Below are 14,243 nucleotides of genomic sequence, written 5' to 3'. Positions count from 1 at the left end.
GCCAGGAGCAAGCCGACCGCCGAGACAGATCTCGCCGCCGCCGGGGGGACTTCCGCAGCCTGCGAAATCAGCTGAAGAGGGCCAGGCAGGAGCTGGCCTCCCTCCGGACCGAAGAGGCAGAGGTCACCAGTCTCTGGGAGGAGAACAGGAAAATGAAGGAGAGGGAGCCCTCGATGGAGCTGTCCCTCCACAGCTCTGTCTTGGACAATCTTGTAAATAGATTTATTTTTGCCCCAGCCCTAGGAAAGGGCTTTCCTTTTATTTCAGCCCTAGGTGAGGGCCTTTTTTTTTGTTCAACCCCAGGAAAGGGCCTTCCTCATTTTATTGACCCCCTTTTTTTTTTGTCGCAACGCCCTAGGTAAGGGCTCCTCTCCTTTAGTTCTCCACTTAAATACCGAGAGCTCCAGAAAGGTGCAGGTGAGTATCCGACATCCAGCCACTCTGCCCTTTTTTAGGGGGGAGCAGTGTAGGGATCTCTAGCCGAAAACAATCGTACGGCTACAGTGTGACCATGGCGATGGTCATTCCTACTTCCGCTACGTCCCGAGCTGACCCGGCTCATATAAAGCCGAGGGGACCTCTCGAATCATTCCCTTATCCTCTCTACACCAAACAGACTACTCTTATCCTACAGACTAAAGACACTTGACAGACACGCATTTTACACTTCTCTCTATCTACCTACCGCCTTGATTCAGGGTAAGCTATATTTTTATACTTTAACTTTATCTATTTAATATCTAGTTTTAACTTAGTAATTCCGTGATCACCGGCCATCTGGATCCATCCTAGCCATGGAGTCCTACAGCCCGAATACCGAGTTCTGGCAATCACGGTAGTTACTACACTTGGAAAATATTTTTGAACCATATTAATTATTCATTCTGTTCTACAGGAATAAAGGACTAACCAAAGATGATATAGCTGTACCAATCGCAGTGATAAGGATAGTGTTAAAGGAATCACCTTCCACCAGTAAGTACTCTTCTTATTTTGCTAACTGTTGTGATCATACGTCCAAAGGATTACTTGCTCAGCTACAAGACTACAAGAAGGTCTTGTTGAGATGAAAAGTACCAACTCATTTGCTGACTATGCGTGCATCAAATTTTAAAATGGGGGACTAATCTCTAGGTGAAAACTGCAAAAGTCAGTCATTTATCGACAAATGTAGGTTAGATTTCAGTTCGGTTGAAATCCAACCTAACCGTAAAAGGCTTAAGATTGGTTGGATTTTACTATCTAACGTTTGTTTCATCTTTTGTCTAAAAGTATTCTTTGTACATTTTCATCACACTGACCTATCACTCAATTCTTGGAAAATATTTTTGAACCATATTAATTATTCACTGTGTTCTACAGGAATAACCAAAGATGCCTACTTGTTGCGCATTTGGCTGCACCAATCGCTCTGATAGGGAGAGGGGTACAGGAATCACCTTTCACAAGTGAGTACTTTTCTTTTATTGCTAACTAAAACATTTATGATCATACGTCTAAAGGATTACTTGCTAAGCTACAAGATCTTGTTGATATGAAAAAGTACCAACTCATTTCCCAACCTTATGTGTGCATTAAATAAAATAGCCTTGTTTTAACCCCTTCACGGCTAGGTTACATTTCAACCAAACGGAAATCTAACCTACTTTTGTCGATGTATGACTGTCTTTTGCAGTTTTGACGTAGAGATTTGTCCCTGTGATGTGCCTCGAGTGCTTGAGGCGAATCACAGGACTCATATCTCAGTGAAAGTTGTAGAGGATCGAATGATATTTTATGTGAAGTCCAGACTAGCTGTGAAAGAGTTAACACTTGGTTGTATCAACAACAGTGCTATTCGAACAAATGGTTTGCTACCACACAGAATAGCACACCCAGTCACAGTAAGAATGTTACCAGGCGCCCAATAATGTTGTAATGCTATTTTAAGACATTAGTGACAACAATGTGTTGTTGTTTTTTTATTTTTTTTAGATTCCCCAAGGATGAAGAGCGGAGAAAGATGTGGATAAAATCCATAAGAAGGGAAAATTTTATTCCCTCCAAATATGCTGTTGTCTGTTCTGTCCACTTTGAGGAGAAATGCATTGACAGAACTGTCAATATTGTTCGATTGAGAGAAGGTGCAGTACCTACTATCTTTGTGTCTTTTCCTTCTTACTATCAAAATTCGGGGGACAACGCAAGAAATATCAGTAGAATGTGTCAGGTTTCTATGTACCATCTAAGAAATATCAGTCAAATAAAATCATTCACTGATTACGCATGCTTTCATCATGGGAAGACTAGATTACTGTAACTCTCTACAGACAGGAGTTGCGTGAAAATATCTAAACAAACTACAGAAAATCCAGAATTTTGCAGCTTGGGCCATCTCCAATAAAAATAAGTTTGATGAATAGTACACAAATTCTTATGAACTACCATTGGCTGCCAGTCAGGGAATGGATTGTTTTTAAGGTGTTATGCACCACTTACAAATGCTTGAATACCTTGGCCTCATCATACTTGCAAGACCTTTTGTCCCTGTTTTCAAAGCCTGCAGTCTTTGAGATCCAATGATTCTAACTTTTTGAGTATTCCCTGCACTTCAACTGTCTTCACTGAGAATGTCTTTTTCTTTACTTATGGAATTCAACACATCCAATTCATGAATTTAAATTACTTTTTTTTTCCTTTTATGTTTGATTGAATGAACTATATATTCTCTTACAGACGAAAATTTTTTATCACACACAGAACAGTGCCAAGTCTTCAATTCATCTGATTTTCCTATTCCATTGTGTTTCATGGTTATGTGAAAATTGTACTCTGAGAGGCCAGCAAAAATTTCATTACAAAAACAACATTCAATTTCACTTTCATCCTCACGAATAGCATTTGACTCATCATCTCCCGAATGACTGTCAAAAAATTTTTCAACTGAAACGTCACTAATTGTAGAAGACAGTGTGAGACTCTTGTTGAGCATTTCCCCACTTCCCAGCATATTTTCCACAAAACGCTGGCGGATTCTCCCACTCATATCCTGGTCTGTGGTAATGTCATCTCTTTGTAATGGCAAGGTGTCCGAATTTTTACCGTTGTTCATATCCTGATCTACGCAAACCTCATCATTTTGTAATTGTCGGGTGTCAGTATTTTCCCTGGTGTTGTCAAATGTAACAAGCGTTGGTGCAGACACTAATTCAAACTGCTCCTCCATTCCTTTAGCATCTAATGGAGACAAAGTATGTATAAAACGAATTAGTATAAAAGTGAACTAATGTTTGCAATGTAGGAAGCAGGCCAATCTGGTAGGTAGTTAGGATTGACACTTAATATTACTTATCACTATCAATATAAATATTTAAATTTCATAAACCAATTACCTGGTTCATGTTCTAAACAAGTGTTTATGAAACGGTGCCCGGCAAAGCAAGAAAGAAAAATACAAGAAAACAAAAACATCCCCAAAAAATCAGTCTTCCTGGAATCAAGTGAGGTGACTTCTCACAGACTGTACAGTATAAACAACAAATTATCTGCAACTTTCAATGTTAAATTAATATTATTAAGAGTAATTGTGTTATTGTTAAGTGTTCTTTCAATTTCAAGTAAATCACGGGAGTATTTAATTCAGAGTCAAAAAGAGGAAAGGAGGTCCCAATAGTTCAGTTGGTAGAGCACACCTCACACCACGAACAGGAACTGAGATCAATCCTGAGTGAAGTTGACTTTTTTCTGAACCCCCCCCCCCCCCCATGTCCTCAACCAGCAGTGATTTGGTAGCTGGATCTGTTAGATTTGGCTAAAAGTACGTGAAAGACTAGCATCCTATCCAAAGGGTAGGAAGTGATTGATATTGCCCATTCAATGCAATAGAAACTGGTATAAACTTCTACTGCTTGAACCTTATAACTTGAATTATTTCTCAAAAATAAATCAATATATAGACATATAACTTAAGTAGATAGATAAATGAATAAATATAAGTAAATACATAACAAGATATGACTAAACAAACACACAAACTGATGGATAGGATAACTCAAGTCCAAATATAATAGAAGTTGAAAAAGTCAAATATGCTTTTACCATGTGGTTTGGTATTGACGATGATTTGCATGTAAATAAAAAAAATTGTCTCTAGGTCTTTTCCAAGGGAAGACTGGAATAACCAATACATCAGCTGCAAATTGAGCTAGGGTGAGGTGACTTGTTCAAGACAAGGTACCTTTCAGGTACGCAGCAAAGACTGAGCAATGCACCCCCCCCCCCTCCCCCTCCCCTCTTAAAAAAAACATAATAATGTATCTGTTACTTTGGTCTTTCCCACCAGTTGAAGAAGTGAAGGAAGCCGTACCGTTTTTTTTCCGTTTCTTGGTGGCAGAGGATTTAGCAGTAGGGACTCTTTTTCTTTTTTCATTACTTTGGCCTTGCTTGTTGTAGTAATCCTTCACCGTCGTAGATCTAGTTGGAATCAAAGAAAGCCATAACCATAATTCAATCAGCAGAAACGATGTTTTACATTAAAGGAACAAAACTAATAATAATAATAACAATAATACTAATAATAATAATAATAATAATAATAATAACAATAATAATAATAATAATAATTCATTTGTATATCGCTGAACTTCCAATGAGGTGTTTTTGCTTTTACAATGGTCTATGAAATTCAAACAAAGAAAGTCACACACACACAAACACAACACACATATATGAATATCATACAATCCGAAATAACAACAAATTTCAATAATCATACATAACACAGTAAAAATAATTGATTTCACCTCACATACTATATTGATAATAATAACATTAATAATAATAGTAATGGTAAAAATGATAATAACAACAATAATAATAATAATAATAATAATAATAATAATAATAATAACATAGCTGCCAACTTTTAAATAATAAAATAAGGAACGCTCATTTGGCCCGGGATGAGGGGATGACGTGTGCCCCCCCCCCCCCCCACCTTCATCGAATCGCAACATATAAAAGTCAGCCCTTTTAATTACTATTACTAACACTAACAAGTTTGAGATAACAGAGGCCAGTCCAAAAGTTGCTAAATTATCGGGTTTAGTACCAGCACATTTGAATTGTTAAAATGACACTTTCCACAATGAGATCAAAATTTCAGAACAGACAATATAAAGAAAGAATTCAACTGCCTCAACTTTGATAAGGACCAATACACAAGAAGCACAATTGTAAAATAAATGAAATAACTTAAGATGGTTAGAAATGCATAACTGCCAACCTGGTATATCACTTGAGAGGGCGTTATGGGGTAAAAATTAGGTGAGTTCAGATAAAAAGTAGACGATTGCATATATGTTTTCTTTCATGCAACATAATGGTCTTTAAGTAGTATACTATAATAGTAGTTATAGTAAAATGCACCTCTAAATATTAGAATTCCTACTTCTTTACTTTGACAAGATAAACACACCTAAAAATGGAGTATACTTATTTTTCTTGAACCTAAACCGTTACAAAAGCTTTCTTGAAAATAAAAAAAATTAAAATCAGATGAAGATGTTTTTTAAAGAGATTAAATTTATATATATCATAAATTAATAAAGGGAAATAATCATTGTCATGTTTAATCTATATAAGCAATTGATTTTCTGATTGAATACCTTCCAATCAAAGATGAGGATTTAATTTTATTCTTAATTAAATAATATTTGTAACAAATAGTGAAATTATCAATACTGTCTTAGAATATTCAAAGTATATCGAGGCTAACATCCATATTCTATGCAAATCTCCAATACATTATGAAAGGTTTGAGTAAAATACAGGCGTCATATAAACGAATGGAACTTTTTTAATTGTTGAAAATCATTTATGATAGAGGCATAATTCAAATTAAAGAGCTACACAAATGGAGATTATGCTCTCACTGGACACCAATAATAAAAATAATAATAACACTAATAGTAGTAGTAATAGTAATAATAATGGATCAATAATAATAATTCATTAGGCTCACATGCCTTGTTTACCACAAATTAGTCAAAAATTACAAAATACGGATTTTGAACTAAAAATAAGGACTTACGGACTCAGGAAGTCAAATACGGAACAAATCCGTTTTTAACGGAACGGTTGGCAGCTATGTAATAATAATAATAATAATAATAATAATGTTGCCAATGATAAGTACTTTTAAAAAAACACAACATAATTTTTATCAAGACAGCAAGCCTACATAGGACGATAGGTAAATAGATTCAAAACTGGATTGAGAAAATATCAAGAACAACAACAATAATAAAAAACTATAACGACATATGCCAGAAACTAACCGATACTCACTTTTTACCCAAGTTTTTCCTGTCTGCATTAGATCTACCTGGTTTTTCTCTTATCTGAGGATCAGTAGCACGGTGTATCAAATTGCTACTCTTTGCATAAGAGGTGAAAACTGGTGACAGTACAGATGAATTCCAATAACTGCTGGCGCCAAACCTTCGTCTTATTTCAAATTCTGAGACGGGTCTCTGGTAAAGAACACCTTCTTTGTCGTAGTATAGAAGCAGATTCAGATTTCTACTCCGTGGCATCATGCTGGCCAATTGTTTAAAGAAGTCACTTTTCTTTTCTTCAGGACTCTGAAAAGAAACAAAAAAAACATGAGAAATAAAAATTTTAGAGATATATATTAGACCTGTAAATGGTTGGTGAAAACATTGTCGAAACTTTTTGAACACGTGAAAATAGACCAACAGGATAAAAATATGGATTAATTAATAAACACAACACAGATATGACACGTTAATTGACTAGTCAAATAATGTCACTTTCCTCAACTCATTTATAACACAATAAGCAGGTCCATATTTTATGGTAACAACAAAATAAAATCCCAATTATTTGAGAGAGTACACATATTTCGGATCCAAGGTCTCACTACCCACAATAAGGAGTGGGTCAAATTAGTGACAATTATAATAATAATCAAAACAACAAAAATGAGAGAGAGAGAGAGAAAGAGAGAGAGAGAGAGAGAGAGAGAGAGAGAGAGAGAGAGAGAGAGAGAGAGAGAGAGAGAGAGAGAGAGAGAGAGAGAGAGAGAGAGAGAAAGAGAGAGAGAGAGAGAGATTGTTTGTTTTTTAAGGGTTTTACAGCGCTTGCAACACATAATAATAATAATAATCAAAACAACAAAAATAATGAGTTATGTTAAGTCCCAATAAGGCGGTGATTTCATTTAAAAAACTGACCTTTTCTTCTCTCAAATTCTCTGAACAATCATTAATGCCATCTTTATTGTTGTCATTATATTCATCTTTGCTTGTCGATATCTGCAAAAGGAGTTTGGATGAATAAGTCTGCATGCTGACATATGGAAGCTAAATAGTTAATTTGTGTTATAGTTAAATGAATGAAAGAGAAAGAGAGAGAAATAGAGAGAGAGAGAGAGAGAGAGAGAGAGAGAAATAGAGAGAGAGAAAGAGAGAGAGAGAGAGAGAGAGAGAGAGAGAGAGAGAGAGAGAGAGAGAGAGAGAGAGAGAGAGAGAGAGAGAGAGAGAGAGAGAGAGAGAGAGAAATTGTTTGTTTTTAAGGGTTTTACAGCGCTTGCAACACATCTAGGTCATATCAGCGTCTGTAAAAAGTAAGAAAATGGGATAGTAAAAAGTTCTAGAATTACAATTAAAGCACCCAAGAAAAAGGAAGACAAAGCGAGGGATTAGGGAACAGATGTAGAATCCAAGAACACACTTTCAATGTACTTAGCTTGAGATCACTTAGATGTCTCATCCTGACACAAGCATGGGTCCCTGCTAAGAGGAACACACTCAAATGTTTACAATTATGTAAAACAAAAATAATACAATACATAACAGAGATGATTTACAAGAAAAAAAATATCACCTCCCAAAACCCTAACTGTACATTTGACAGCCAAGGTCAGGACAAAACCAAGTAATCTCAATAATCTAAAACAAAGACACGAAGCAATTGGAAAACAGATACAGGGGGGATAGAAGAGCAGTAACTCCATGTCCACAATGTTGGGGGGGGGGGGGGGGGGGGGGGGGGGGGGGGGGGGAAGAGAGAGAGAGAGAGAGAGTAAAAGTATTTAAGTACTCAAGACAATGCTCATCAGTCCAGTAGAATTAGGGTTTGACCCGGAAGAACTTGGTATACCAAGCCAGTTTTTATTCTGGTGAAACAAGACTATATTTTGAGCCTCTCCAGAGCCACCCTCCAGCCGTTTTAACGTTATCTGTATGAGAATAATGTTGAGTAGCTTTTTAATCAATTTCTCATTTAATCTATTTATTTTCAGAAAATATATGCTCTTTTAGATGTTTTGGCATTTTAAAACAAAGTTAAATGGTATATGCAATGCTAGTTAAATCTTCATTTCATCCAAATTTCTTATTTAAAAACTTCCGGCGACAACTGCCAGCACTTCCAATTTCATGCATGCCGGAAATTTCTGGCTAAGTGGCATCTCTGCGGTTTAATTGATGAAAATAAATGTTAAAAAATGTGAATATTTTAATATGATAATCAGCATAAAACGTTGTTTTTGTTTGTTTGTTTTTAAAGGTTTTACGGCACTTGCAACACATTTAGGTCATATCAGCGCCAGTAAAAAGGAAGAAAATGGGACAGTATAAAGTTCTAGAATTACAATTAAAGCACCCAAGAAAAGGTAAGACAAAGGGGAATTTGTTCAAATAGGAAACAGATGCAGATTCCAAGAGCACACTATCAAAGTACTCAGTTTAAGATCACCTAAAAGTCTCATCCAGACACAAGGACAGGTCCCCACTAAGAGGAATACACTCAAATGTTTACAAATCATTTACAAGGAAAAAAATATCATCTCCCAAAACTTTAACTATACATTCGACTGTTTCCCTCTCAGCCAAGGACTCCGACCAAAGTCAGGACAAAACCAAGCAATCTCATTCCAAGACAAAGACAGAAAGCAATTGGAAAACAGATAAGAGGGGATAGAAGACACAGCAAGTATCTCCCTGCCCGCTATGGGAGGTAGGAACCCCACCCAGAGCATAAAACGTGCAACCAAATATGTTAACTTAAATTTAGCTTGGTACCAATTTCTTCCTGGTCACCATATTTTTTTTTTTTTAGCTTAAATCTACTGGACTATATTGTTGTACTTACCATATCCTCAGACATCTTGATAGCATTAACAAGTACAACGACCTTGGCCCATTCTAATCTCACCTCATCGTCACACTCTGTCATGTCCAGATTGGAACTTATCAGGTCCAGGTTTATGCTGGGATTGAGAGAAAAATAAATTATAACACATTAAAAAAAAAAATTTTTTGGGTCCATGATCCATTTATAATTTTCATTTTAGAAGATTGTAGAGAGACTCCCAAGTCTCCTCTGGCACAGTGTTAATTTTATAAAGGACAAGGAAATAAAGGGTTAAGAACACCATTTTTAGTTTTAGGATGTTCAATGGCAAATGCCACACCTTCGCTCAATCACTTCCGAGGGAGATTATGCATCTGTGCACAATGTTATGTCCTTAAGGATCCTTACTGGGAAGGATTCGTTTGTTTGTTTTTGATTTTTAAGGGTTTTCCGGCGCTTGCGACACATGTAGGTCATTTCAGTGGAGGAATATATATATATAGAACAGATATTGAAAAAAAATTAGAATTACAAATAAAGGTACCCAAGAAAAAGAAAGGCAAAGGGGAACTGGCTCATATAGGAAAAATGTAGATTCCCAGAGCATAATATCACCAATGCACTTAGTTTGAGATTACCTAAAAGTCTCATTCAGACGCCAGCACAGGATCCCGCTAAGAGGAATACTCAAATACTTACAAAAACAAATAATATAACCATCAGTACATAACAGAAAGCTGATTTATAAGGGAAAGAATATCACTTCCCCAAAACTATATAGCTATACATTTGACTATCTCCCTCTCAGTCAATGACTCTGGCCCAGGCCAAGACAAAATCAAGTAATCCTATTCCAAGACAAAGACCGAGAGCAGCACGGGAAACAGATAAAGGGGGATAGAATACACAGAAAGTGCCCACTAAGGGAGATCAAAAGACCCCCATGTATATGTGAAGAAAGTTATGTCCTTTGGGAACCTTACTAAAATGGATACATTTTAATCCCAAGACATAGAAACAACAGATGATAATATAATATTTGACACAAAAAGACAATAATTCTTTTTAAAAACTTTCCCAACTGAAAAAGGAAAAAAATTTAATCTGTTTTTCACTCTGCAGTTGGACCTGGGGTGAGGTTCGGAAGCTGGCAGAAGACATGTCACTGGCGTTCCACTTTGAACTTTATGTGTTTATGAAACACCAAAGAGGAGTAAGTAAAGTATGGTAAAAGTAACCACATCCAAATACTGAAGTAGTTGGTGTTACATTGAGAGAAAAAAAACAACTGAAGAATCGATTATACTGTACATACACTCACTTTGTAAGATCCTTCAAGTTTCGAAGCTTGTTTTCAAACTGTTCCTTTTCTGATATCGCACGCTCTAAATTTTTAGCAAGGCTTCGTTGCTTTGTTTCTGTCTTCTTTGCAGCGACATTTACTTCTCTTGAGAGACTGGAAACCGTAACTGAAAAATATAAATTAGTTGATTTTTATAACAGGGGTTGGTGGTTGAGCACTTGCCTTGTTTTTGTTTTTGAGGGTTTTACGGCGCTTGCAACACATTAAGGTCATATCAGCGCCAGTAAAAAGGAAGAAAATGGGAAGTAAAAAGTTCTAGAATTACAATTAAAGCATCCAAGAAAAGGTAAGACAAAAGGGAATTGGTTTAAATAGGACACAGATGTAGATTCCAAGAGCACACTATCAATGTAGTTAGTTTGAGATCACCTAAAAGTCTCATCCAGACACAAGCACAGGTCCCAACTAAGAGGAATACACTCAGATGTTTACCAATCATATAATATAATATGTAAACTAACATAATACAATGCATAACAGAGAGGTGATTTACAAGGAAAAAATATCATCTCCCAAAACTATAACTATACATTCGACTGTTTCCCTCCCAGCCAAGGAACTCCGGCAAGGATCAGGACAAAACTAAGTAATCTCATTCCAAGACAATGACAGGAAACAATTGGAAAACGGGTATGGGGGGATAGAAGACACAGCATGTACCTCCCTGCCCACTATGGGAGGTCAGGATCCCCACCCAGGGCACTTGCCTTCTTATGAAAAGGAACCAGTATTGATTCTGAGTGCAGTCCAGATTGTTTCTGTGTTTTGTTTTGAGGGTTTTACGGCGCTTGCAACACATTAAGGTCATATCAGCGCCAGTAAAAAGGAAGAAATGGGATAGTAAAAAGTTATAGAATTCAATTAAAGCACCAACGAAAAGGTAAGACAAAGGGGACTTTGTTCAAATAGGAAACAGATGTAGATTCCAAGAGCACACTATCAAAGTACTTAGTTTGAGATCACCTAAAAGTCTCATCCAGACACAAGCACAGGTCCCCACTAAGAGGAATACACTCAAATGTTAACAAATAAAATATAACATGTAAATAAAACATAATACAGTACACGACAGAGAGATGATTTACAAGGAAAAAAATATCATCTCCCGAGGCAATAACTATACATTCGACTGTTTCCCTCTCAGCCAAGGACTCCGACCAAGGTCAGGACAAAACCAATCAGAAGGCAATTGGAAAACAGATAAGAGGGGATAGAAGACACAGCAAGTACCTCCCTGCCCACTATGGGAGGTAGGAACCCCACCAAGCAGATTTATTTTTTTTTCTGTACCCTTGTCCATCCAGCAATTATTAAGTAACTAGGTCAGTTAGATTTGGCAGAAATTACTTTGTGATGGATCAATGTTCTATCAAAAGGGTATCAAGCAATTGCTACTGTCCATTTAATCAGCGATGATAATGGCAATTAGTCCAAAAGGAAGAAAACGTATCAGTCCATCAGGCAAACTCCAACCAAATGCAAAAATTAAATATATATATATCAGGGTGTCCAGGGAAATCCAATCTTAAAATTTCCTACCTAGATGTGAAATTTCCTACCAGGTATTTTATCAATTCTTGCCATACCCACAGTGTTCTTTTTTTTTATGCTTAAAAAGACAATCCTTGTTAAAATAGGTTTTACCTCAACACAATCCATATTTTAAAGTAAGAGCAGAGTTGAAAATGACTGGTCACAAAAATTTCTCAGAGCACAGACCACGACCCATCCATGCGACTATAATCTATAAATTTGAATTTCATTAACATTTTCAGAGATGCAACCCAAAATGTGTCTCGCAGCAATTTTTGACAACGTTCGGAGGAATTTCAAAAGTTTAAAAACTGATAGCAACATATAAAATCCTACCTACTTATAGAATGGTACCATGTGATTATACAATATCAAAAGCCACCACCCTCCCCCATTTTCACTTTTAAAAAATACTCATGTGATTTGTTGGTAGGTATGATGTGGTAGTAAGTTATGGTACTTTTGGTAGAGATGATAGTGTAGTGTTAGTCGCTGTAATGATTGGAGTAGTGGTGATTGAGATGATGGTAGGGATGATGTTGCAGAGGTTGCAGTCGTGGTGGTGGTGGTGATGATGATGATGTGATGGTAGTTATAATAGTGAAGTGATGGTAGTGGTGGGGATGATGATGATATGGTGGTTGTAGTAATGGTGGTGATGTTAGGGATAGTGATGTGGTGGTTGTTATAGTAGTAGTAATGGTGGTGGTTCTAGTAGTGGTGGCGTTGTGATGTGGTGGTGGTTATAGTAGTGGAGGTAGTAGGGATGATGATGTAGTGGTGGTTGTAGTAGTGGTGCTGGTGGTATAGATGATGATGTAGTAGCAGTTGTAGCTATGGTAGTGTGGTGGTGGTGGTAGGGATGCATGATAAATGGCGGTAGTTATAGTAGAGGTGGTGGTCGGGATAATGATGTGGTAGTAGTTGTAGTAGTTGTGGTGGGAGGTATGATGATGTGGTAGCATTTTTAGTAGTGGTGATGGGGATGATGATGTGGTGGTGGTTGCAGTAGTGGTGTGGTGTTGGTGATTGGGATGATGATGAGTTGTAGTAGTAGTGGTGATAAAGATGATGATGTGGTGGTGGTTGTAGTAGTAGACGTGATAAGGATGATGATGTGGTGGTGGTTGGAGTAGTGGTTGTGGTGGGTAAGATGATGTGGTAGTAGTTGTTGTAGTGATGGTATGGGATGTGAATGTGGTCTGGTAGTGGTGGTGATGGGGATGATGATGTGGTGGTGGTTGCATTAATGAGTGGTGTTGGTGATAGGGATGATGATGTGGTGGCAGTTGTAGTAGTAAAATAATAATAAGTTTGTGCACAGCAGTTGTCCTTATTACATTTTTGATCTTGCATTTTAAGCAAGAAATTTCTAATTTTTCTCATTTTAAAGAAAATTTCACCCTCAGTCCCATAATTTCCAACATTTCCGACCAAGTATGAAATTTCCGACCAATTTCCAACTTTCCGACTTCCCTGGACACCCTGTATATATATATATATATATATATATATATATATATATATATATATACAGGGTGTCCAGGGAAGTCGGAAAGTTGGAAATTATGGAAATACATAATGTTTCATAACTAGGAGATATATATATATATATATATATATATATATAAATTTCCGACCAATTTCCAACTTTCCGACTTCCCTGGACACCCTGTATGTATGTATGTATGTATGTATGTATGTATGTATGTATGTATGTACGTATATACGTATATACGTATATATATATATATATATACGTGTATATATATATTATATATATATATATATATATATATATATATATATATATATATATATATATATATATATATATATATATATATATATATTTATATATACAGGGTGTCCAGGGAAGTCGGAAAGTTGGAAATTGGTCGGAAATTTATATATATATATATATATATATATATATATATCTCCTAGTTATGAAACATTATGTATTAGGTATTCCAGGCCAAAATTTGGATTGCTTTAAATAGTAATCCCAAGACTTTTTATTTCAAACTATGTGTTGATTGATGCACAGAACAGAAGAAATTATTTTAAAATATTAAAAAATAAAAAAAGTTATGGCCTTTCGAAATAGCGAGAAAAAGTACACTTTCGCATTGCAAAATACTCCATTTTTGAGATCTCGTTCTAAGAAAAGTAAATGACTAAAAAAAACCTAAAGGATCACTTTTAC

General features: G+C 36.2%; 2 protein-coding genes across 2 annotated transcripts in view; both read right to left on the bottom strand.

Annotated features, from left to right (window-relative positions):
• LOC144977591 (transmembrane protein with metallophosphoesterase domain-like) overlaps positions 1-14,243 on the bottom strand; it is a 58,795-nt gene that overhangs the window by 44,244 nt on the left and 308 nt on the right. The window lies entirely within an intron of this gene.
• Positions 283-12,085, bottom strand: LOC144976600 (uncharacterized). The gene is made up of 7 exons (XM_078920894.1): positions 12,061-12,085; positions 10,460-10,607; positions 9,157-9,274; positions 7,236-7,316; positions 6,328-6,623; positions 4,346-4,452; positions 283-3,216 (listed from the first exon to the last, which is right to left on the bottom strand). Exons 1-7 carry the CDS (start codon positions 12,083-12,085, stop codon positions 2,657-2,659), a joined length of 1,335 nt encoding a protein of 444 aa, XP_078777020.1. The 3' UTR covers positions 283-2,656.

Source organism: Berghia stephanieae, chromosome 7, assembly GCF_034508935.2.
Source record: "Berghia stephanieae isolate SIO BIC M18660-M18661 chromosome 7, UCSD_Bste_1.3, whole genome shotgun sequence".
NCBI classification, from domain to species: domain Eukaryota; kingdom Metazoa; phylum Mollusca; class Gastropoda; order Nudibranchia; family Aeolidiidae; genus Berghia; species Berghia stephanieae.
Note: the sequence above shows the minus strand (reverse complement) of the source record. Positions and strands in the feature narration are given on the sequence as shown.

What these genes read in the sequence shown, in the direction of transcription:
- LOC144976600 (XM_078920894.1), bottom strand. Translation starts at nt 12,085, where the DNA reads ATGGCAAGAATTGATAAAATACCTG. An exon ending in TCAAGATGTCTGAGGATATG is followed by an intron (nt 7,317 to 9,156) that starts GTAAGTACAACA and finishes CTCCTTTTGCAG; the next exon opens with ATATCGACAAGCAAAGATGA. An exon ending in AGAATTTGAGAGAAGAAAAG is followed by an intron (nt 6,624 to 7,235) that starts GTCAGTTTTTTA and finishes GTTTCTTTTCAG; the next exon opens with AGTCCTGAAGAAAAGAAAAG.